This window comes from Populus alba, chromosome 16 (assembly GCF_005239225.2).
Source record: "Populus alba chromosome 16, ASM523922v2, whole genome shotgun sequence".
In the NCBI taxonomy this organism is placed as follows: Eukaryota; Viridiplantae; Streptophyta; class Magnoliopsida; order Malpighiales; family Salicaceae; genus Populus; species Populus alba.
Genome location: NC_133299.1, coordinates 15830944 through 15855973, shown reverse-complemented (window position 1 = coordinate 15855973; position 25030 = coordinate 15830944). Strand labels below are relative to the sequence as shown.

General features: G+C 34.8%; 3 protein-coding genes across 7 annotated transcripts; 2 read left to right on the top strand and 1 right to left on the bottom strand.

The window, feature by feature from the left end:
• Positions 1 to 212: 212 nt before the first annotated feature.
• Positions 213 to 5922, top strand: LOC118047178 (KH domain-containing protein At2g38610). Its single transcript, XM_035056372.2, has 7 exons — positions 213 to 462; positions 625 to 713; positions 1703 to 1854; positions 3926 to 4042; positions 4174 to 4290; positions 4481 to 4624; positions 5328 to 5922. Exons 1-7 carry the CDS (start codon positions 227 to 229, stop codon positions 5472 to 5474), a joined length of 1002 nt encoding a protein of 333 aa, XP_034912263.1. The 5' UTR covers positions 213 to 226; the 3' UTR covers positions 5475 to 5922.
• Positions 5923 to 9778: 3856 nt separating this feature from the next.
• LOC118047180 (protein RETICULATA-RELATED 3, chloroplastic) lies at positions 9779 to 12365 on the top strand. 4 transcript variants are annotated; one of them, XM_035056376.2, is made up of 3 exons: positions 9779 to 9946; positions 10062 to 11115; positions 11543 to 12365. In XM_035056376.2, the coding sequence occupies exons 2-3, from the start codon at positions 10086 to 10088 to the stop codon at positions 11596 to 11598; spliced, it is 1086 nt and encodes a 361-aa protein (XP_034912267.1). In that variant the 5' UTR covers positions 9779 to 9946; positions 10062 to 10085; the 3' UTR covers positions 11599 to 12365. The 4 variants fall into 4 exon arrangements, with proteins under 4 accessions (XP_034912267.1, XP_034912266.1, XP_034912269.1 ...); XM_035056375.2 differs by having other exon boundaries at positions 9780 to 9946; positions 10057 to 11115; XM_035056378.2 differs by having other exon boundaries at positions 9780 to 9946; positions 10057 to 11115; positions 11539 to 12365.
• On the bottom strand, positions 12171 to 17948 carry LOC118047179 (putative zinc transporter At3g08650). Of its 2 annotated transcripts, XM_035056373.2 has the most exons (6): positions 17699 to 17948; positions 16477 to 17130; positions 15713 to 15997; positions 14655 to 14783; positions 13944 to 14041; positions 12171 to 13180 (listed from the first exon to the last, which is right to left on the bottom strand). In XM_035056373.2, exons 2-6 carry the CDS (start codon positions 16951 to 16953, stop codon positions 12367 to 12369), a joined length of 1803 nt encoding a protein of 600 aa, XP_034912264.1. In that variant the 5' UTR covers positions 16954 to 17130; positions 17699 to 17948; the 3' UTR covers positions 12171 to 12366. The 2 variants fall into 2 exon arrangements, with proteins under 2 accessions (XP_034912264.1, XP_034912265.1); XM_035056374.2 differs by having other exon boundaries at positions 16477 to 17948.
• Between the last annotated feature and the right edge of the window lie 7082 nt (positions 17949 to 25030).

Genomic DNA, 25030 nt, shown 5'->3' with positions numbered 1-25030 from the left:
CATGGTAATAAAAATTAATAGCACTTTTGTCTTTACATCCTGCAAGATTTCACAAGATAGTTCTGTGTGTCCAGAGAGAGAGAGAGATGAGGACCAGTGAGTTGCAAACCATTTTCTTTTTTTATTAATATTATTTTTTGATAAATATTATTAGGAGTATTATAAATAATTTATTTTGTTTTTGTTGGGGGAGGATTATTATTACAAAAACTCACTCTCCTTATTGATGGTGTTGTGTTTCTCCCTTTTCTTCTGCAACAAAACCCTTACCTTTCTTTCCTTGCCTTTTCTTTTTCCAGTCTTAATATTCTTTTGTTTGTTCAAAAAAGAAACAAAAAACAAAAAAAAACAAAAAATCTCACAAAAGCAAACCAAAAAATCCATGTCAGGCTTGTATAATCCCAGCTTCTCACCTGCAAGAGCTGCTTCTCCTCAGATTAGAAGCACCCCAGATGTTGACAGGTAAGCAAGCTTAGCTACTTCTCTCTGTAAACCCCATCATTTCTTTCTCACAGAAGAAGGGAAAAGACTCCGTCTTTCTACTTATTTTTTGTTCAATTTTGTATGTCTGTGTAGAGACTTGTGTTGTTTTGATCTGTTTTGATTGTTACTCTCCTTTTGCAGTCAGTACTTGTCAGAGTTATTAGCCGAACATCAAAAGCTTGGACCTTTCATGCAAATTCTTCCAATATGTAGCCGACTGTTAAATCAAGGTTCACTTCTTAGTCTTTCATTTTTGGATCTAGTTTTTTTCTGGATTTTTTGTCGGTTTATTTTCTCCTTTTAAACTAACATGTTCTTTGATTTCATCACTCTGGTTTTCCAATATGCTTCTTTGTGTGTTTAGATGTGTTTCACTCTTCTTTCCATCTGATTTTCACTGTTATCTACTTTGGTTAGTGTATCGAATGTGTATTTTTTTATCGTCTCACTCTGATTGTGAGATTGTGTCAGTAATCTTGGCTGGATGGCTAGGAAGTAGTTGTTTTCAGTTCATTTGGTATTAGCAATTTAACATCTCCAGTTTGGTTCAGGCAGCATTGCAGCATGAACTTGGACACCATCTAAAAGACTTATAGCTAGCGAAGGGGCTGGATTAATCTTGAGTGCATGAAAATAGGCATATGCTTATATAAAAGAGTTAGTCTTAACTAATTATAGTTTGTTTCTCTGAACCACTAAACATGTACGGTTATGAGAAGGAAGAAAAACAATAAAGACCGTTGTTGTTCAATATTTCATGTCTGCAGTTTCTGTCAGCATAAAATGTTTATACTAGTTTGTGTCAGACATTAAATTGTGTGCACGATCTGTGTTTGGCAAATTTGAGAGCTTTTAAGTTCGTGCGCAGGAATTCTTAACTGGTTTGCAGTGATTCTGTAGAGGAAATTGTTACAGGCACATGAAGTGTGTGAATAGCTGTCTTCTGTTGGCCCCTTTCTGATTTGAAGTATAATTTTTTTTAACTTTTCAACCAAAAGTTTTCATGGTATTATCATTGTATCAGAGATACAACTTATGTGGTGCATTTATTTTGCTCTTCATCTTCTTCTTCTTCTTCTTCACTCTTGCTTTGTGTTCCAGCTATTCTTTTGGTTACCTTCTTTCTTTTTTCTTACAGCCTCAATTCTTCATTTAGTGATGTTTCATTTTAAGATCACTCTGGATCTCTCTCTTAAATAAATACTCTTTTTATGTGTAGAAATTTTCCGGGTATCAGGAATGATGTCCAACCAAGGATTTGGAGACTTTGACAGACTACGGCATAGAAGTCCCAGCCCAATGGCTTCTTCGAACCTTATCTCCAATGTTGGTGGGACGGGTTTAGGTGGCTGGAATGGTCTTCCTCAGGAGGTAATTGCTTCTTTTGTTTTCAAATTTGCATCCCATTTTTCTACCCTTATTTTCCTTTCACATTTTAGTTATCTATTTGGATCCCACTTTAACTTGGTATTCGAGTGTCATTCCTGCCTGTATTTTGGGTAGATGAGGTGACTAGTGAAAAGGTTTCAATTTTCATTTTCCAATGGATGTTACTAAAACTTCTCGTGAAAAATGTTTTCTGCATTTTAATAGCATTGGAAGATGCTAGAATGTCACCAAGAAGTAGTTTTTTTTGTGTAGGATTAATGATTTAACTTCATTTTCTGCCTTTTTTCTTTCTTCATAAAATTTCATGTGTGTTTGGTAATGCGGTTGCATAATGCTTGTCAAAAAGTGCTTTTCAATTGAAAATGCACAAAATGATGTTTTTTCAATTATTTTTTCATTTTTTATATCATCTCATCAAAACCATTGAAAAGCACCTAAAAAAGCATTAATTTAATGCTGTTTTAGGTAAAAAGCAGTTTAAAAAGCAATTCCAATCACAAAAACAAACACCTCCTTCGAAGAATGTAAAGAAGCATTCTTGCTGGATTTTGAGTTTTCCCTTTTCCATGTGTATTTTTCGATAGCTTTTTGTTGCTATTGTTTTTAACATTTGATATGCTACCAAGAGGGGGATATTTTAGTGCATTAATGACTAATTTGAGGACTTTTTTTCTTGAGAAATCAGCAATAGAGAGACATGGACTTAATGGCTGTTTCAATGCCTTAATTATTATTATTATTATTATTATTATTATTATTATTATTATTATTATTATGTTTTTCCCTAAACTGTATGGCACAAGTGTTCTTGTGTCATCTTTAGCAAAACTCTTAGTTCAATAATCTTTATCGGGAAAACCTAAAATACATGCATGTACCTTATCTTAAGTTCCTCAATCTGAACCATTTCTTCAGGTGTTGTACCAACTGCATCTTGAGTATTTTGCCATGCATTTAAAATTAGAGTGCAAAACATTTACTTCCATGGCGTGAGATTGAAAATGGACTCGAGCTTTTCACATATGAAAAGGGACCCAGCTGATAGTTTGCAACATGTCATGTATAAAGCCCTTAAGAGCTCATCTTACATAGACTTTGACATTGTATGTTCCAGGTTTATGCATACTTCAAATGCTGAGAAGCTTAGAGACAGCATGATTCTTCTTAATGAATAGACCCAGGCCAATAACTTTTCATGTTGCACCAAGTTTACTAGCACCTGTGAAATCCACATTTAAAATTTTCCTCAGCAAGTTGATGACCCGAATGTCAGAATTGCGTGTCCCAACTATTTCACTTTTAATGTTGGTAGAAATATGTGAAAGTGGTTACGTTAGATTACTGTTTAATTTTAGATAACTGAAAACTGATATTAGCTTTCATGCTATCAAAGTCAAATTCCACTGTGAAAGCAGTCGCCTGGAAATAAGTTTAAATTAAGACAGAAAGCATCTCCCAGCTGCTATGCTATTGTAATCAAAAGATCGTGCTGCCTATGCAAATTGTGGTTGTTTGAGGAAGGAAAATCCAACATGCTTAAAATGTCAAATATTCTGTTGAATGACTGTTTGTATTGTGATCACTTGTATGCTTAACACTCCTTTTCACATCTGTCTTCACAAATTAGCTATCATCTTAATATTCTTGATCCAAATGAGGATTCATTCTCTAAATCCAAACTTTCATAAGTTTGTAGTATAATTATAAGGAGTGAGGATAGCCAATAAGTCTATCATAATTTTGGCAAGGGGTCATCTTACTATTTGATTATATAACCTGAGGTCTGTAATAGGTTGATAACAAGTGTCATTAGTTTAACATGCTGTGGTTAATAACAGAGCTGCTGTCTTTTCTTTCCCACTTTCATTTTTTTTTATCAGTGGTATGATAGCTAGTGTTATAGGTTCACTACTAATTTGATGACTTGGAGAAGCTTTAGATTGAAGAGGATATTTTGTCTAGTTCAATTTATTATATCTGTTAACAATTTTGATAACAATCCTTTGTGCTTCCACTTCTGTGACGCGCTGATATCGTTAAATTCTTCATGCAGAGATTAAGTGGACCTCCTGGAATGACCATGGACTGGCAAGGTGCACCTGCAAGCCCTAGTTCATTTACCGTGAAGAGAATTTTGCGTTTGGAAATTCCAGTAGATACTTATCCAAATGTATGTATTGCAAGTTGCACCAAGTTCTGGTGCTGTCCTGTCAAATTTTACTGGTTGAGCTTATCTTCACAATTTCTTTATGAAATAGAATTGTTAAGTGGTAACATTTGCTGGCTTCTTCTTTATTGTAGTTCAATTTTGTTGGGCGACTTCTGGGCCCTAGAGGCAATTCACTGAAACGGGTGGAAGCTACCACAGGTTGCCGGGTGTACATTAGAGGGAAAGGATCAATCAAGGATCCAGACAAGGTAGTGTTAACCTACACGCACTCCTTCACACTTAAGTGCTACTGAAATCCTTTTTTTTTTTCCACTGTAATGAATGATGATACAACCAAAACTGATTGATAAAATAAAGCAAACTTACCACTAGAATCTTATCCTTTTTAATGCCTTTTGAGTTTGCTCCTAATTATTTTCATCCGGTTCCATCCTGAAGGAAGAGAAGCTAAAGGGTAGACCAGGCTATGAGCACTTGAATGATCCACTTCACATCTTAATCGAGGCCGACTTACCTGCCAACATTGTTGACATAAGACTCAGACAGGCACAAGAAATTATAGAAGAACTGCTCAAACCCGTGGTATCTGCCTCCTTTCTTCACACTTTTGTTTAAAAGTTTCATGAAATTCTAAATTTTTTATCACTATGGTGTGCTGGCGATCTTTTGTATGCTTTGTGCTACAATTTAGTGTTTAGCTGCAAATCTAATAATTGGAGCCTGCTCATCCTCTTTGGTAAATGGTAGTCCTTCCAAGGCTTTAGTCTGTCCGGGGACAAATGTGATGGCAAACAGGTTGAGAGTTCTGTGTCTCACGCCAATGTAGGTTTTCAGTTCATATTCAAGGTTTGTGGACTGAATTAATATTATTGCTCTCAAATCTGGAGGAACTAGGTTCTCGCATTTGCCGTTAAAATGTGAAGAGGAGCTTTCTTGAAGGTTGAGATATGAAGCTTTTAGTTGAAGATATCACCCTCTTCTGCTTTAGAAACCGAATTCTTCTTGCAAATATATTCTGTTTTTTCAGTAACCATAAGAATTTATCCTTTCTAGAAGTTGTTTCCCTCGAGGCCTTTGAAGATATCAGGTTGGAAATAAGTGGAACATGAGTGTCCGCCAGTGGATGACATCTTTTAGCTCCTTGACACAAGTAGTAGTGATAGGCTGTCTCTCTTCTTCATGTTCTTCTTATGCATTTAACCCCCGTTGCCCCTTTTAGTGGACTTAAACCTGAAGAGCATTTCCTTTCCACTCGGTTCTGTAAAATAATTATTTTTCTCTGCAGGACGAGTCACAAGATTTTATTAAGAGGCAGCAGTTGCGCGAGCTAGCGTTGCTAAATTCAAATTTCAGAGAAGAGAGTCCAGGGCCAAGTGGCAGTGTCTCTCCTTTCAATACAAGTGGAATGAAACGTGCGAAAACAGGACGCTGATGAGAGCTCATGTGCACTCCTACTCCTGTCTGAACTGGTTTATATCAGAAACTCATGCCCAGAGTATGCCATCCAACACATCTCAATTCAGCAGTCTTACAAAGATATTAGGCTAACAGTCTTGCTGGTGCTCGTTCTGGTGGGGGGGTTTCTCTTATTTTTTGTTTCTTCTTCTTCTTCTTTTCCCCTAGACAAAAGGGACCAAAATGGATAACATTAAATGAAAAAAGGAAAAAAAAAAAAAAAACAAGAATTATATAGTTGTTTCTTGAGTTAGGTTTGCTAAGGTCAGCTTTTTTTTGTAAAAACTTAATATATTCATTGCATTTATTCTTGTGGTTGTAACCTTGAGGAGTGTGGAATATATATCATGTTGTAAGTGTTAGATGGATCTGAGTTTTGTAGGTGTTATTTTTTATCAGTGTGATAAATTATTGACTTTTGAGTATTTATGGCCCCCCTTCTGTCTTCTCTTTGTCTAGAGTATTCCACTCTTTTTCCAGAGGCTCCACTATATTTGGAATGATGTGGAACAAAACTAGCAAAAGCTATTGCCACAGTCCAACCATTTGACAATATATATAGGGTAGATATGCATGATATCATTTAAAGAGATGTTGAACTTGACCATCGCCAAGATTAATTTATATGATGATTGCTGATACGACTCGTTCAACCTGTTCTTGCTCTTCCGTGTGCCATCTCTCCTGTCTTTAAATAAGATGCTTTGCTTCAAATCCTTGCTCGCCTGTCTTGGTAGTAGGATTTGGCGGGCAAATTGCACACAGCATCAGTATCAGGGATGATGGGAGCTATTGTTGTGCCTGCAGCATGATCTGTTGGATTATTTGAATCAGACTTTTAACATATTTCCAACCTTTTCTTTTAATCTCTAATTTGTAGTCCAAATAAAGAAAGAAAGCATTTGGAGTGAAGGGTTTTCTTTTAATCTATTTTTAAATGGTTGTTTAATTTGATGAATATAGTTAAGACAAGAGATACATCTCCTCATTTCTATCTGTTTTCATATCTTTATCCTTCGATATGTAGTGAATTTTTGATGTTTCGGTAGTTTTTGTGATTGTAATTTTTTAAAAAAGATTTTAACAAAAGCTATAAATTGTAGTTTTTTCAAATCAAGGTTTTAAAAAGGAGTATTCAGTTGAAATTATACAAAATTGTGATATGTGATAATTAATTAAAAGCTTTTAAATATATGATTGAGGCAAAAGAGAGACTGCATCACATTGCACCATTAAAACAAATAGAACCTTAGACTAAACATATTTCTATCTATTATTGTACCATTACTTTCATCTTGGTATTTAGGGTTATAGTTTTTAGTTTTCAAAATCTAAACCATTATCATCATATATTTTTTTTATAAAAATACCAAGGAGAATTTATCATGTCACTAGACACATTTTATCATTCACTATAATAATATAATTACTATTTTGTCCTTCCAACGAAAAATCAATGAACTTGTTACTAGGAATGATTAATCATTTTTAAATTGATTGGGGATGATTTGGTTTTCTGACTTTTCAAAAGGATAGTGTAAAAACTATATTATCCTAAAAAGCAAATTTTGTTAGAAGGTTGAGGATAATTTAGTCTTTTTATATTTTGAAAGCACAATGTAAAGACTATTATACCTTGAAAGCAAAAATTTCCAAACTTACCAAGGATATTTTTAAATTGATTTTTTAGTAATTAACAAGTTGACTTAGGTGCAGTTTATTCTTTTCCTACATAAAGATATTAATTTAAAAAGAAGAGTGGTTAGCATGTGCGACGCATGTTCTAGTGACTGAGTAATGTCCCCCATCCAAAAACCGACTCCTACAACAATGATAGAAACACCTTACTGTAATCTTTGTTATGGTGTGACTTGTGCATATGACGATGTAGTTGTTAAGCTTAAATGGATTTTTTTCTTCTCCTCTCCTTTCTCTCTCTCTCTCTGTTTTTCTTTTTTTAATATAAAGATGTTCTTTTATTTATTTATTTTTATCCAATTTGATCCTCGTTTTTTTAATTGCTATTTTTTTAAAAAAAAAAATTTGATTGATTTTTTTTTCAATTTCATCCCTCGTCATTTAGTTTCATTTAATTTTTATATCAAATTTGATCCTCATTCTTTTAATTATTATTTTTTTATCATTTTCCAAACAAAATTTTATTTTCAATTTCATCCCTCAATATTTTATTTTAAATTTGGTCCCTATTATTTTTATTGCTATGTTGTTTTGGAGCCTTTTTTTATTGATTTTTATTACTTTTATTTATATTAGGTTATTTCAATCAAGTGCTTATTATGGTCATAGGATTAGTGGCTTAAATTTGGTTGACTTGTATCTCTTTTCTTTCTCATTGTTTTTTCTTTTTGTTTTTCAATTTTCACTTAAATGTTGAGTTGTTTGACAACTAAATTTTATAGTTTTATTCAATTTACTTTCGACAGGGTTATCTCGATATCATGATTAGGTTACATATTTGACTTGCTAACCCAGTTAGGCTCAAGTAAAGTTTTGTTTTTTTAAAAAACTTTTCTAAGTTGTCATTTTTTTTTATCAATTTAGTTTTTTTATTGTATTATTTAAAGTAATCATGTCTATTAAATTAAATCAAGTCAACGAGTCTTATTTTTTTTTTGTTTTTTTTTAAATACTTGTATCGTGTTGATATATTGTTTTTATATTAGACAAAAAATTAGATTTGTTTGTTGTTGTCCTATTTAGTTAAATAGTATCCCAAATATTTTTATATTAGTAAAAAAACACTTTGAAGCAGTTTATATACCTAGTATTTTTTTGAAAAAAAATTATAACCAACCCAGATCAACAAATTAAACATATGATCTAGAACATAAAATTGGGATGATCCCATTAATAGGATACCAGAAAAAATACCAGCAAAAAATATTTGAAAGAAATGCTTTAAAAAAAGACCAAAGTTGACTTGGGCTAATCTTTCAGATCTATGACTCAGGTCATTAGATCGGGATGACTCCATTAAAGGCAAACTTGAAAAAACCAAGAAGCAAGATTTTTAATCAAACAAATATTGAATGATAAAATTGAGAAATAAATCAATAAAAAACAATGCAAAACAAAACAAATAGAAGTTAAAAGAATTGGGACTAAATTTGACATAAAAATTAAATGAAACGAAATGTTTAGGGATGAAATTAAAAAAAAATAATTAAAAAAATAACATTTGAAAGAATCAGGACCAGATTTGACATAAAAATTAAAAGAATATAAATGCTCAGGGGTGAAATTGAAGAAAAAAACAAATCAATTAAGAAAATGACTACAAAAAAAAAGCATTTAAAAGAATGAGGATCAAATTTGATAAAACACATTAACAAAATCAAATCACCAGAGATGAAATCAAAACTAAAATCCAATTAGATAGAATTAATGTAAATAAAACAATTGTATTTAAGAGAAGGATGACCGAATCAAAAGAAAAAATAAATTGAAGAGTTGATATAATTTTTTGCATGGCTAGCATGCAATCTAAAGACAAAAAAAAGAAGAAATTAGCGTTAAACTAGAACCAACCACCATACACGTGCTATCTAAGGAGGAAGAGAATGCCAAAAGGAATCTAATGATGCAATGAAATCACGATTCAAACCAATAAAGTTAGCTACATGCATTGCTCAAAGACGATAGAGCGACTGACATGTGTGAGACACACACCAATATTTTTTTTTATTTGTACAAAAATGACAAAACCCCAATACTAAACAATGATAACAAAAAAATTGTTATGAAATTACAACCAAACCTCTAAAATCAATGATAAAAATTTTGAATGGCAAGATTAATGAAGTGATCAGGCAATTTATTAATTTGTAAAAAATAAAAAATGTTACTAGAACTAAACAACAACAATAAAAAAACTATTATGAAATTACAATCAAGTCTCTAAAATCAAGATTAACAAATTTTAATAGTAAAAGTAATGAAATAATTCAACTATTTATTAAAAAATTAAAATTGCTACAAAACTCTTGAATCAAAGGTTTTTATTAACTTTTTAATGACCATATAATAATTATATTATTATAAAATTTGAAAAGATATTATTGTCTCCAAACAAAAAAAATGACAAATTAATTGTATATAAATATCATTTTATCTCTCAAATAAAATTTTATAAATATAAAAAATAAAATAATAATTTCACTATAATCCAATACATATTTTATTATGAATTGAGCTATATTGAACATTTACACGATTTATTTTTTTAATAAATAAATAAATAAAATCCTAACTACCTCATTCCACCTGCTCCCCGTCCCTCCCTCCTCCCTCCTCCCTCCCTCCCTCTGCTACAACAGGCAGCAGCAGCGGCAGCCCCTTTTCTCCACGCCATCTCTCTCTCCTTATTTTTTCTTATAAATAAATCAAATCCCCTCTGATTTTATCAGCTAATCTCCTTCCCTGTGTCAGGTACAATTTTTAATTTATTTTTTATTAAAATATTCAAGATCAGTCACTCTAGATCTGTAAATTATCATTTTCATCCTCCTTTGATCTATCTTCCTTTCCTTTTTGTTGAGCTTAGCTCAGATTAAAAATCAGAAAAATAATGGAAACGGCAGCAGCCCAGCTCCGAATCTCTGCATTTTCAAGGCAATACATTGCTAATTACACCACCCCCAGATTCCCAAACCCTAATTCTCCTTCTCTCTCTTTCCCCTTTGCCACGCCTCTCAACCCCTCTCTCCGCCTCCTACCTTCCAAACCACCCACCCCATCCAATGCCGGAGGCGGTGGAACCGGAGGAACCTTCGGTGGAAACAGTGGAGACGGTGGAAACTGGAGTGATGGTGGTGATTCGAGCTCTGACAATTCATCGTCTTCGTCGGCGGGGTTTGGGGTCCTGGGTCTTTTTTTAAATGGGTGGAGATCACGGGTGGCGGCGGATCCGCAGTTCCCTTTTAAGGTGTTGATGGAGGAGGTTGTTGGAGTGTCTTCTTGTATTCTTGGGGATATGGCTTCGCGGCCGAATTTTGGTCTTAATGAGTTGGATTTTGTTTTTTCGACTTTGGTTGTTGGTGCCATACTCAATTTTACTTTGATGTATTTGCTTGCGCCGACCGCGGCGGCTACTAGTCATACATTGCCCGCGATCTTCGCTAATTGTCCAACCAGTCATATGTTTGAGCCAGGTGCTTATAGTTTGATGAGTAGACTTGGTACACTTGTTTATAAAGGAATTATTTTTGCTGCTGTTGGCTTTCCTGCTGGTTTGGTAGGGACTGAGCTTTCAAATGGGTTGATTAAGATGAGGAAAAAGATGGACCCGAGCTTTGAGACGCCGAATAAACCACCTCCGACTGTTTTGAATGCCTTGACGTGGGCGATTCATATGGGGGTTAGTAGCAATCTCAGGTACCAGTCACTGAATGGGGTGGAGTTTTTGTTGGCCAAAGGACTTCCTCCGTTTGCGTTTAAGTCATCGGTTGTGGTTCTTAGGTGCTTGAATAATGTTCTTGGTGGCATGACCTTTGTCATATTGGCAAGGATGACGGGGTCTCAGAGTGTTGGAGAATCGAAACCTGTTGCTGATGGTGTTAGTCTGGCTGCTCCGGGGAAGGAGAAACTGCTTGATGAAGGTGAGGAGTTGCAGAGCAAACAGTCGACTTTCAAGTGATCAACTTTTTCAGTTTTCATGGTTACTTTTGCTTGGGAATGCTTACTTTTGCTGTCTTTGATCCACATTGTTTATTGAATAAGTTTTCCAATAGAGTCTATCTAGGGTTAATGGAAATCTTAGATGCTAGGTGCATTTGGGGGATTTTTTGACCTGTTGATGCTGGCCAAACTGAATGTGAACCTGCCTGCTTGTATCCCCCTTGAAATATGTTGTTTTGCAGGAGTTTTAGGTCTAAATATCGAAGTATCACATCAATTATAGAGGTCGAGAGTGATTGAATCATACATGTTGAATTCTTCTTTTATTTTTTATTCTGTTTAAACAAGAGGCTCATCTTTTTCATATCTGTGTGTATGATCTATGTTTCCACCATCGGGGAAAGGAAGTTGCTTCAAGCCTTGAACAAAGCAAGGAGAACATGTTTGACGGAGAGGGGAACTAAGAACATGTTCGATAGAGAAGGGAACTGACCTAGATAGTATTCGTTTTCTGCTAAACTTCCCTGGGCATTGATCGTTATCATTCAAAGAGATTCTTTGGCAATTGCTAAGTTGGTGGGTTGGTGGGGCAAGCATGAAGTCATGGACCTTTGATGGTGGTGTTGGTGAGGGAAAAGAAACTAAATGCCCTCTGTGCGTCCATTATGGAAAAGAGTCTTTTCTTTCCCTTTTGCGTTTCTTTCACAGCACTGTTTTTCGATCTGTATTGAAAACATAGATTTCTCACTCTTCTTTATGACAAACACAAGGGTGAAGTGATGTGTCAGGGCAAAAGAATTCCAGCGTCTACATATTCATTCTAGATGCAGTGAAACTTCATCATCAAGTTATAAATGTGCCCATCTACAAGCAGAAGGACAGAGCACGCCTGATACATGCACGCATCCAACCATAGATTCTTTCTCATAGGAGCTTTTGTCTCTGTAATAAATAGTCTCTCAAACAGTGAATCATAATCAGCTAACTCCTCAAACATTTCTTTCTTCTCCGAGGAAAATTTGAATAGAAAAATTAAAAAAAAAATGATGAAAAAAATTATTGTACAACGTGAGAGGACACATCCTCCACCATATCTTTCCTTTATATCTCCTCTTATCCACATACTCTACTCTACAAGTAATCTATGCATGCTTGTGTCTATCAATTGTGTCAAAATGCTAGCTGCAGCATATGCATGCCACCTCTGCCATTGAATATCACAGGAGATCATCTCATCTGACAGCTTCCGGAGCAGAATTGCAGTAAGGAGTGTGCAAGCAAACCAGCTTAGTGCACATTAAACATAAACTAGCAAACCCCACTCCAACTGCCAGCCCAAAACCCCCTCTACGCGTATCCAACCTTACTCCTCTTCTAATTATGCTTCCAAAGCTAGGGAGCAATCCACCACAAGCGAAGACCATCACATGATCCAGACCACTGTAGTCAATTCTTGCAAGTATTGCTCCTATAGCAGATATTGGACCCACAAACCCAATTAAAGTTGCCGCTGCTAGGGCACTATGCCAGCTATCAGTAGCGCCAAAGATGCAGCTAGCAACAGCTGCACCGCGAGGGAGTCCATGTAGGGAGACCGGAAGGACCATGTGCCGACCAAGTCCATAAGCTTTTGGTGCAGCCACTCCTAATGCAAGCCCCTCAGCCAATGCATGAAAGGCAACCGCTCCACAGGACAAGAAAGACTGAAGGGTGTGAACACTCACCGGAAAGCCTGTTACTGATGGTAAATTGTTCACTGATGCCTTTTTGCGACCAGCAATTTTCAAAATGCTGGAGCTTGAAACATGGACAAATGCTGCTCCCAGTGCAAGCAAAGACATGAGGGGGAAAAACCCCATCTTTGAAGACACAAGTAGCTGCAGAGGTCGCCAAGCAGCAAGGACAAAGGCAATGCCAGATGCTGCACCCATGAGAAGGGCATGCTGAAGATGGAATGCAAGAGCAAATACAACAAGAATGAAGCCTCCAAGCAATGGCCCAAGACCAAAAAGCAATGAAACAAAGAAGCCTGAAGCATCTTCTGAACTGCAATATACAGAAATGAAACCAATAATACAAGTAAATACATAATGAGCAAAACAAGCAAAAATAGGCTACAAAATGAGCAAAATCAGCACAGAAACCACAATGGTGAGGTTGCATTTGGGATTGACACATCTCATAATCTGACAAACTTCTTGGCAAGAGTATTTCTTTGATGGCATGGAGGGAATATACATTCTACTTATGAGACGGGCCATTTTTTATTAAAAAACCCCCTCCAATCATGCAGATCAAGGCTGTGTTACAAGAAACTAAATGCAAAACTGCATCTCATAACTAAAGGCGCTGACTACCCTAAGCTTATAAAGCAATTATATGTACAACAAAATTTTTAAAGCATGCTTGCAAAAGGTTTCAGATAGCCAAAATGTTCCATGCAATCAAAATGACCTGGTTGGGTAGATTACTATACGTGGTCAAAAGCAGTTTTTGGATCATTATGGATTTGTTTACATGAAATTCCCAGGAGAGATGATTTTCCTTATTAAAAATGAGGTGCTGAAGCTGAATGTCGTTAACATGTCCTGAACTGCAGTATAATATAAATTGCACCAAAGAAGGCATCACAACTTGGTCAGCGAAAGATATAATGGGGCTTCAAAAGGGATAGCAATTATGCCATACAATGACTGCAATCCAATATCAGTAAAGTGCACATGTCAACGTGACACAACAAGGAAACTTGAAACATAATGCAATTTTGCTACTTCTGGCCACACCCGAAGTAAAGTGCCTAGCAACTCACCTGTAGTCATGGCTGAAATTCTCGAAAGCTGTGCTGAGAGCTTCCATAAACGCTACAGAAATTGTAGCTGCTGACGCCACTTGAGGATGAGAGGCTTCCTGTAATACAAAAATCCAGAAAAAATTAACATACTCTGTGATAAAACAAAAGTAAACAACTTAAAACGGAGAACAAAATTCAGTTTAAACTTATTTGAAGCATTTTGACATTTAGGATTCAAGGTTCCCTATCTCTTCGAGGGGAATGGGTGGGGTCATTTTTTAAATGGAATGGATAAAGAGCAATCTTATTTTTGTTCATAAATTGTCCAAAAGTTCCACTTAAGTCTAAAAGGTAGGCCTAGAAATGGTTGACATGTTTCAAAGAAAAGATTATTGGAAGCTATCTAATTAATCAATGAACAATGGTAATATTATTTGAAGGACCAGGAAAAACCCAAAGAGAACGAACTAGTAAAACAAAAATATCTTGCTATCTTCCAACACAGTTCTTGCCTCTTTCTAGACACACACGTGCATTTATCATGTATCGAATCCCATGCATGTACCACGTCTTTGGTAAGAATAGCAGGGATGCAGATTTGTTATGGGTTAGTCAATGTATAAACATAGAGGCTTAAGTCAAGGATTTTGAATGCTCAATGCAAAGACCTAATCTAATCCAAAATGTATTGAGCCAGGTATTCATATATCCAGAGATACAACAAATTACCTTGAAAGCGTCAGGAAGCACTTCCGCAACAACCATCCAGATCATACATCCAGCAGCAAAGCCCGTGCAGAAAGGAAGGAACTTGCTAAATGCATCAGCACAGATGAATGCAGGAACAGCTACGATGGGCTGTAATAAAGTAAATGACCAATAATCAAGAATGCTGACAACTTTCATATTAAAATACTGTTAACCCCATAACCAATCATTATTTGCACATCTTTCGTTACTTCAAAGAGTTTTTTCCAGATGGACCAAATTCTTGTTGTATATTTTCTCATTTTCATGATCTGAATATAAGCTTGCTGGGTATCAAGATCTCAAGTCTTACACGATCAAGATTTAAATAAATAAACCTCGAAAAGGGCTCTCAATTCTCTTTCCCTATATGCAAAAGATCAATTTTGCATCACAAAGGGGTACTCTGGAAGGAAAATAAATGGCCTTGTAAAAATGTTGAGTCTTGCTCCCCTCGCACACACAAAGTTGTTGGATAAAAGGTTCCAATTACTTGTTAGTGTGAATTCCTCACCCTCAACCAGGAACCTCCTAAGATTTGCCATATCTCTTTCTTGACATTGTCCTTAGGTTGGGTTGGTGTTCTTGTCCAACCCATAACTTGATCCTCATTTTCCAAAAGTGAAGGAAGTACCAAAGTAGAACAAACCAATCAATGAGGTTGGATGTGAACAAACCAATTTGTACACTTCTGAACCACAAGCAGTTAAAACAATCATGATTCGTCCAACAAAGGTAACATTACAGCCAACAACAAACCTCAAATACAAAACTGATTTTGATTATAGTGGGTCCTCCAAGCCCTTACCAATCTAGCAGAAGCATTGTTAGGAAGCATACAAATCTAAAAGCGATGAGGAAGTTCTCCAAGGCTTATCCTAATGATAAATGCATGTCACTTTTAAAAATGTTGCCTCTATGGTTTGCTTTTTTCTTGTTTTCACAGTAATGATTCATAAGGCTCATAAAGTGATCTCAGCATAGATTAGCTCTCTTGAGGTGAGTTATACATGTGTACTTTATCAAGTCCGATGCACTACCTGAGGCAAGGATGTGATTACACTCCACAACATTGCATTTTGTGGCGAAAAACCCTTTGATGCAAGCATCATGCTCACAGCTAACCCCTCCGGTATGTTGTGCACGGCTATGGCCAAAGTTACCAAAAGTCCTTGAGAGAAGCCTTTTGAGCCAGCAAAAGAGACACCAACACCAGAACCCTCCCCAAATGAATGGAGAGTCATGATTCCGATAACAAGAACAACTTTAGTTGCATCAGCACCTGTAATGTCTAACATGCTTACTTCTCCATATTGTTCAAGAAACTGAAACAAGAAATCATGTACATCATAATGAGATATCAACAACAAAGAACATGCGAGAACGTACACATGTTAATTATATATACAGATATGAAAATCCAAACAAACATTTAAACTGAAGCCACAACATAGAATCAATAAACATAAACAAACAAAATTGTTTGCTAATTTTTCAAAAAATGTATGTATAAACTTCTCTGAGGGTTCCCTTGGTGGACTCGTGTCAATGTCCCCAAAAAAGTGTCATTTATGAGAAAGGAATAGGAACCTTATCAACACCTACTGAATGTGTGTTCTCATCACTAGAAAACAGGAATAAGAACCAAAGATGTATGCCTTCTATGAAACACTGGAAAAGGGAACGGATGTATGATGTATCCCAACCCATACTAAATAAAAAGCTAAAAGCCCAGAAACAGAAAACCAGTTTTAGATGGAAGAAGAAAACTTCATGTTTAAATGCGATAGAGCAGATTCATTACCTTCTTGCACAGCAAAATGAAAATTCCACCAGATAAAATCCCAATCACAACCCAACTGCCAGAACCATGGCTTTGCCCTTCCTGTATGAGGTCAAAGCTAGCAGCTAGCATAACACCAGCAGCCGTCCCACCGCACAACCCTTCCCAATGAGGATCTAGCTCCACAAAAAAGAACGGGACAGCACCTAAACCAGTGGCAGCAGCCATGGCCAACGTAAATAATGCAACCGTAGATATCGAGACTCTGTTATAACCACCCTTTCTCTCCTCCGACCCACCACTTGTACCCTCAAAATCAACTGCATTTTCTGTACCGCTGCCATCTATAGCACTATTTCTCACATTTTTAAGAGGAGCCGATCTTAACCTTTCAGAATTATCACTATCAGATTCTGCCAAAATGCATGCAAAGAGAACTACAGAGAGCAGAAAAAACAGGAGAGCTTGTTTTAATATGAACCTCATGGTACTTTGCATGCAACCCTAAGAAATCTCACCTCCTTACCCTGTACACCTAACTCCTATACCAACTTGGAAATTACACTCTTAAGTGTTTCATTCCAGAGATTTCTGAAAACAATCAATTAAGTTCCCAGATTGGCTTAACAATACACAACAAAACTGTCCGAGCTGTGCCAGGAACTGTGCTTGTTGCTGCCGAAAGTTAAAGAAAATTGTATAAGCCAACGCCATAATGTGAATCACAGATATTTACTGATACGAATTACACTAGAAATTCATATTAAAAAGAAAAGAAAAGAAAAGAAAAGAAAAAGCAATTGAGGTGGCCTTCTAAACCCTTTCAACAGAAAATCCCTAAAAAAGCATCAAAAGCAAAGAACTTTGCTAGGCACATGATCACAATCAAGGCCCTGAAGAATTCAAACTTGGTAAAACAATTGAAATTATATAAATCTAAATGTGCTCTCTTGATCCTCTCTAGTCAACAATTTAATCTCTCAAGTCAACAATAAATCCAAGGGACAAGAAGATGACAGTATCAAAGTAAAGCAAAGAACTTTTCAAAATCACCAGAACCCATTTGGTTCCTGTGCTCTCAAACGCCAAAAAGATGAAAAATTTCGAATTATATACAATATTCCCAATTAGGATTTTGATTGTGAATTGCAAAGTTTTCAACTTCTGAAAAAAAACCCCCCAAAACTCATGAATCAAATAAAGACCCCTCGATTCACAATCATTTATAAGAAAAGAAACTCACCCCAAAATATGGAAAGCGGGCTTATATCAAAGAAATGGAATCAAGCGAGTGGTATTGAATTCTTGAAACAGAGACAAAGGCAGAAGAGGACAAGCTTAGATTCCTAAAGATGAGGGATTTATAATTTAAGAATAAATCAAATGAGAGAGCACGTCGTTTTCTTATCACAACCAGCAAACCCAAATCCTAAACATAAGTAAAGTTCGCATTACAGACATACATTCATGTGTTTATAACATCACCTCCGACTCCTTGTCTTCGCACATATTGCAGTTGGGTGAAATACATTTTACTTGGTCCTTGTTTATGAGTTTTTGGTCATATTTAGCTTTATAGTTTCAGTTTGATCATTGTTGTCCCTGGACTTCCAGTTTTTGTTCATGTACATAAATTGTTATTTGATGCTAACACCTTTCATTGTGAAATATTCGAGTTTACTTTGAAGCTTTTGATGAAAACACTAAACAAATACGTGATAAAAAATTAAACTATCACTGATAGTGAGCCCGTCGAGGGTGATATTATCTAATATTCATTATATCTGAGGTAGATTTGATAACATCAAAAAGATTAGGACTCAAATAGATAATTATGCGCTACATTAGGGCTTCCCAAAACAAGCTAGAAGTTTTACAGGGCTACGGTTGATTTTATGGTATGGATAAAATGGGCTTCTACGGTTGATTTTATATAGGAGATGAGGTGCGGTTGTCTGGCAGTGGAACTGCACTTCACATTGCTAGATGGAGTCCCTGCCTCTGTAACAATTTCAATGCCATTATCTTAGGTTCCATTTGATTATTCATAAAAAAAGTTTCAATCTTGACCTGTCTGTCATAAATGAATTTGGATTTTGTGATAATTTGAACCACCTTTGGTTGTTTTTCTCAGATGCATTACAATTTTTTCAGAAAATTCCTTGAGCCCCTCCCTTAGTGCTCCGAGACGAATTCCATCTTCAACTAGGATGCTTGTTCCTCCCATGTTTGAAACCTGCCATTCAAATAAATGAGATTTCCTAAGGGGTTACATGAACTGCTAAGAGAAACAAAAAAAGAAGCAGCTATTGAAAGCTTATTTTTACCGATTCAAAGTTCCTCTCCTCGTCGTCGGAAAAAAGCATCGTGCTGAAGGGTAGCCCGGTGCTCGTATGAACTTTCTGGAAGGGCTCTGTCTTGTAAAACCAGCTGGAAAAGATTTCTTGGATAATCAAAATAAGAATCACTCATCGCGTAAGCATGCAAAGGGGTAATTCCTAATTCATCACTTCTCATCAAATGTAAGCACCAGCCACCCATCTAAGCTACACGAATCATGAAAATGAATATGTAGCATGACAACAACACAACATAATAAAGAGTTTCTTAAGGTTGTCGTTTTGACGAAATTCAGAGGCTTGTTACTTCAGGTGCTAAGTTCATCCTCGATCAACATAAGCTATTCGATCTGAAAATAAAATTAACAAGAAACACCTCACAAACTCAAAGTTAGATGCTACATCCTTCTCTTTCCCGTTTAGGATTGTTCCACAATCCTATGACCCTGCTAGTCACTTCTTTGACTAAAAAAACACAATAAAGATTTTGATGATTGCCGACTAACTGCGCAACAAGCCTTGACTTGGGGTTCAGTTTTTCAAGAAATGTATCTGCTGTTGGCGATCCAGAAGCAGTGGCAAGAACTGAATCAAAATTAGATTTTGTAGAAAAGAACTAGGTAAATAAATGCATATAAATAGACACAAACAGCAGATGAAGAAATCTCTTGCACTAAAGAGGTACAGACTCTTGTAAATTGTAGCGGAGACTGATGTAGTATAAAAAAAGAACACGAAAAGCAAGTATCAGAATGTGTATCTAATAAGCGTTAGAATAAACTAGACACTGATGATTCCAAATGGCTAGGACATAACAAGAAGAGTATAAAAGATGACAACCTAGTGCCTGGAGATAGATACAGACTACGAGAAACCAGCAACCCAGCACCTTGAGAGTATACACTGAGTTGAAACATCAGCTGAAAGACATATTGCCAAGATGAACCTTAAATAACACAAATCACTCTCAGGGGGACATGATTAAGTAGTGGCATTGCATGATCACATTGATAGACCAACACCAGAATATCCTAAAAAAGTAGACAGAGGAGTTAGAGACAACAACATTAATAATAGGTAAAACCTAGCATAACCAAGAAGCACCAACTAGAGGCACTTAGAAATCACACCTCAAGCAAGATAGCAGAATCCAAAGGCACCTTGAGGTGAATGTGCCAATCAGGAACATGAAGGCGAGGAGAGAAAAACAAGAGTGATTTAAATTCAAGAGTTTCAAACAACATAAACCAGCAAAAAAGTAAAAATAAAAAACCTACTTACTCTAAACATTGCAAATCTATTTTCCATATCACCTGAGTCATTCCAACTCTCCATTCAAATTTGACATTAAAAATCCTATCTTGACACCAACAAACATGAAAACAAAACTACAACGTACTACAAAAGTAACAGTTTATCATTCAAATTCCCGAATAACACGAAAAAAAAAGAAAACATGAAAAACCTACATAGAAATAACCAAAACAAGCAAGCAAACATGACATAAAGAAAATAATATTTGACATTCAAAACATTATCTTAATATGCATGTGAAAAGAAGAAAAACAAAAAAAAGGTACCGAAAGAAAGGCCAAAGTGTTAGGATCCCGATATACAAAACAACAATACACAACTTAATAAAACATGGTAAAATAAGAAATTAAACACACAAAAATTTAAGCAATTCACCCAAATTTAGTTATGTCCATGGACAAATATAGAAGAATTGTTTTAAATAATGTGAAAATTACAACTACTTCTGTTAGTAGGAGAACAATTGAGAATCTATGTACTAATAGGAATAATCACCTCATATACTCTTACAAATACATTATAATTTTATGGGATTCCTCTCCTTCACTCCTCTTCTCTTTACCTTTATGTTTCTCTCTTGTATGGTATATCAAAGGCATGATATGCAACCTATTTATAGACCGGGCATCCCATCCTCTCTTTATAAAAAAATAATAAACAAATAGCACACCAACAATTAATTAATGGTTCATCGAAAGTTGTCAATTATTAGGCAAATTTCAGTGCCAAGCATTTAATGAACGCTGCCTTTACATTTTCCCACTTGAAGACTTTGATTTTTATACTTTCCATCTTCATGTTGTTAATGAATTTGCTAGGCCATCAAAGGATCTACACCATATGTACTTGTCACTATTGATTGGTTTGGTTAGAGCATCTGCTAGGTTTTCTTGGATGTGAATATTTTGAAAACATACTTTTATCTTCCACTACTTCACGAACAAAACAATACTAAGCATCTATGTGTTTTGTTCTTGAATGAAACACTGAATTTCTTGTAATATGCAAGACACTTTAATTGTCATAATACATGGTAATCTTCTCTTGTTTGTGCTCGAGATCCTCTATGAGTCTTTTTAGCCATATGCTTCCTTACAAGCTTGGATAATTGCCATATACTCGGTTTCTATTGTGGATAAAGCTACAATAACTTGTAGTTTAGAGACCAATCTCACAACTACTCCTATAATTATGAACATATAACCTGGAGTGAATTTTCTTTTTTCAAGGTCACTTGTAAAATTTGAATCAACATAATCTCTAATAGTAAATTCTGATCCTCCATAATATAATACAACATCTGAAATACCCTTGATGTATCTCAAGATCCTCTTAATAGAATTCTAATGCTTTTTATTATAATTTGACATCTATCAACTAAATACTCTCACTGTTTGTGCAATATTTGGTCTTGTACATATCATGACAAACATTAAACTTTCCATTGCCAATGCATATGGTACTCGAGAACCATCCATCCTTTTTACTTCATTGTTAAGAGAATACTTGAGGATACTTTAAAGTTATTAGGAATTGAGTTTGAAATTAGTTTAGAATCTTGTATGTTGAAGCGTCACAAGATTTTCTTCAAATAATTTTTTTTTTATGAAATCTAAATCTTCCTTTTCTTTTTGTCTTGGTAAATTTGCATCTCTAAAATCTTGTTTGTTTGTCCTAGTTTCAGGTCCTTCATATCAAACTCCCCATCCAATCGTGCCTTTAATTCCTGGACTTGATCTTTATAGGGGTCTATTACCAACATGTCGTCCATATACAACAATAAAATAATAAAATCCTCATCTTCTTCAAGCTTTTTATAATACGTACGATGGTCTGAATTGAATTTGTTATACCCAAGGCTACTTACAATAGTTACCAACACTTAGGCGATTGTTTGAAATTGTACAGAGATTTGTTCAACCTGCAAACAAAGTTCTCCCAACCTAATTTAGCAAAATCTTCTGGTTGAAACATATAAATTTATTCTCCAAGCTCTTCATGCAAAAAAATACAATTTTCACATCTAATTGCTCTAAATAAAGATCAAATATAACACACATTGCCAAGACTACTTTGATCATTATTAGTTGTACAACCATGAAAATATTTCATTAAAATATATTCATTCTTTCCAAGTATATCTTTTCACCACCAATCTTGCATGATAACACTCTACTTGATCATTTCCATCACATTTTATCTTGTAAACCCATATATTTCCAATGACCTTACTTTCTTGCGGTAGAGGAACAAGATCCCAAATTTTACTTTCTTGTGTAGAGTTTCTATCTCCTCTTGCATTGCTATCATCCATATAGATATATCTGTACTTTTTATAACTTCATAGAAAGTTGATGGCTCTCCATAATATGTTATAAGATAATATGCAATGTTACTCTTAATAACATATTCTGAGTGCTAAGCTGATGGTCTCCTTTCACGGGGTGATCATTGAACTTCAGGAGTTTCAGACTTTATTTGTTCCTCTTTTTCACGCTCTAGTGCAGATTTAGGAGAAGTATGGTCTTGAGTATTTTCTACTTGAATTATTGTTGTAGTCTTTTTTAAAATGCTTTCATTTTATTCCATTTGTATTTTATCTTTTGTAAATATAAGATCTCTACTAATGATTACCTTGTAGGTAGTGGGATCCTACAAGTAATATTGCTTTACTCTCACAATATATCCTAAGAATACATATTTTTAGATTTTGAATCCAATTTTCTAACTTTTTATGTATTATACATTATGTATATAAGACTTCCGAATATATATAATTGAGAATAATTAGCTAGTTTTTCAGTCCATATCTCCATTGATGTTTTCTAATCAATCATAATTGATGGAGAGCGATTGATCACATAACATATGATTTTGACTGCTTTTTCCAAGTATAGCTTTCTTGAGCCTACAACCTTTAACATTGTTCTTGTTCGTTCAAACAAAGTTCGATTCATTTTCTCTGCCACTCTATTTTGTTTTGGAGTTTATGCTATTGTGAACTACCTTTTGATACTTTTTTGTTAATAAAAGTTATAAAATTCATCACTGATATATTCTTCTTCATTATCTATCCTTAGAAACTTGACTTTTTTTTTTTTTTCCAGTTTCTAGTTCTACCCGTGCTTTAAATGTTTTAAAGACTGAGAGTAAAATTGCTTACTTTCAACTGGATTCACCCAATATCTCCTAGAGAAGTCATCTATGAATGATACAAAATATCTTGCTCATCTCATGGATATAACAGATGTTTACCAAATATGAGAATGAATCGGGTCTAAAATGCATTTACTCTTAATCGTTGATGTGTCAAACTTCAACTTGTGCTGTTTACTTATAATACAATACTAATAAAAAGATAAAGAAACCTTTGTGAGACCATGTAATAACTTCTATTAGAAAGAATTTTCAAGCTTTTCTCTAATACATGGCCTAGCTTTTGATGCCACATTACTGTCTTTTCTTTTGTAGAGCTGAATTGATGCATCTGCCTCATGATATATTTCTCCTATTAACATTAAAAAGTTTGCAATTATCTTTCTAGCCTTTAATACCACTAGCGCCCTTTTGATAATTTTTATAATACCATTGTCTATACGAATCTTACAACCAAGATTATCAAATTATCCCACGAATAAAATATTCTTCTTCAAGCATTTCACAAGTTGTACTTCTAAAGTAGTATGAATTCAGCCATCATATATTTTAGTTTAATGATGCCAATGCCAACAATCTCTAAGACATGATTATTATTCATGAACATCGAGCCTCTAGAGATGAGTTCATATCTATAAAACCAATTTTGATAAGGAGTCATGTGCTTTATTGCTTTTGAATCCATTAACCAAACCTCAATGAGCTTTATTCTGCTTTTATAGATTGTCACTGCTTCGCTATATAAAACTTCTCCATCATTTGAAGTGTTTGCAACACACCCATGAAGTTTTGATGACTTAGAGTTGTTTTATATACCCTTTTAATACTAGTAATCCCTTTTAAAGTGTCAAGTTTTTTTTTTTTTTTTTTGCTATAGTTGTAGCATTTCATAGTCTTCTTACTTCTTGATTTGAAACTTCTTGGCCTTCGACTCCTACTAGAGCCACACTCCACTGATCTTCCTTTTGACATCAATAATATCTTTGCTTGGAGGGAACTATTAATTCTATCTCATTTGTTTTTACGTCTATTTACCTTTTCCAAGAAAATGGTTGCAACATCATCGAAGACTAAATAACTTGCTAGGGTGTTATTGGTCATGTTAATAATGAGTTGATCATAAGAATAAGGAATACTTTGAAGTATAAGCTCTGTACATTTATTTTTCTCTATTTGCTAACCTAATACAATAAGTTATGAAAATAGAGTTCTTATTATGTTGATGTGGCCAGTCACCGACATGATTTCTACCATTCGTAGGGTATAAGGTCTCATTTTTAAAATGATCTTATTATGAAAAGACTTAGATTCGCATAGCTTTGTCAAAGTATCCTAAATCTCATTTGCAATTTTCTTCCTTACCATACTTGATAATACTTCATTAGCATAAAGACTTGGGTTTTTATAAATCATTGACTAGTTAATCGAATTACATGTGATTATGTATACAACTAAAAATATAGCCCAAAAGACATGGGACATGAGTTTTTTATTTTTCATGTCTTGGTTCAACATTTTTTGGTTGCCTCAACATGGAAATTACTTGAATGATTCATTTGCTATCTTACAAAAAGGTGTCTAAACATTATTTTTTTAAAAAACATCGAATTAAATCTGAAATAAAAAAGCACATTTAGTTTTTTTGGGATTATTTTAGAAAATGTGGTTTTTTACAAAAATTGATTTGGTTACAAAGTTTTGAATTGAGCCATAAAATTAATTATGAGGGTCAATGAGTTTTAAGAATTTAACATGACATACCTTAG

Excerpts from the sequence above, each read along its gene's own strand:
- LOC118047178 (XM_035056372.2), top strand. The coding sequence starts at position 227 with ATGGTGTTGTGTTTCTCCCTTTTCTTCTGCAACAAAACCCTTACCTTT. Across the intron at positions 714-1,702 it reads TAGCCGACTGTTAAATCAAG|AAATTTTCCGGGTATCAGGA; the intron begins GTTCACTTCTTA and ends TTTTATGTGTAG. Across the intron at positions 4,043-4,173 it reads CAGTAGATACTTATCCAAAT|TTCAATTTTGTTGGGCGACT; the intron begins GTATGTATTGCA and ends TCTTTATTGTAG.
- LOC118047180 (XM_035056376.2), top strand. The coding sequence starts at position 10,086 with ATGGAAACGGCAGCAGCCCAGCTCCGAATCTCTGCATTTTCAAGGCAA. Across the intron at positions 11,116-11,542 it reads GGAGAAACTGCTTGATGAAG|TTGCTTCAAGCCTTGAACAA; the intron begins GTGAGGAGTTGC and ends GGGGAAAGGAAG.
- LOC118047179 (XM_035056374.2), bottom strand. The coding sequence starts at position 16,953 with ATGCAAAGTACCATGAGGTTCATATTAAAACAAGCTCTCCTGTTTTTT. Across the intron at positions 15,998-16,476 it reads TCATTTTGCTGTGCAAGAAG|TTTCTTGAACAATATGGAGA; the intron begins GTAATGAATCTG and ends TTCTTGTTTCAG. Across the intron at positions 14,042-14,654 it reads TGCTTCCTGACGCTTTCAAG|GAAGCCTCTCATCCTCAAGT; the intron begins GTAATTTGTTGT and ends TTTGTATTACAG.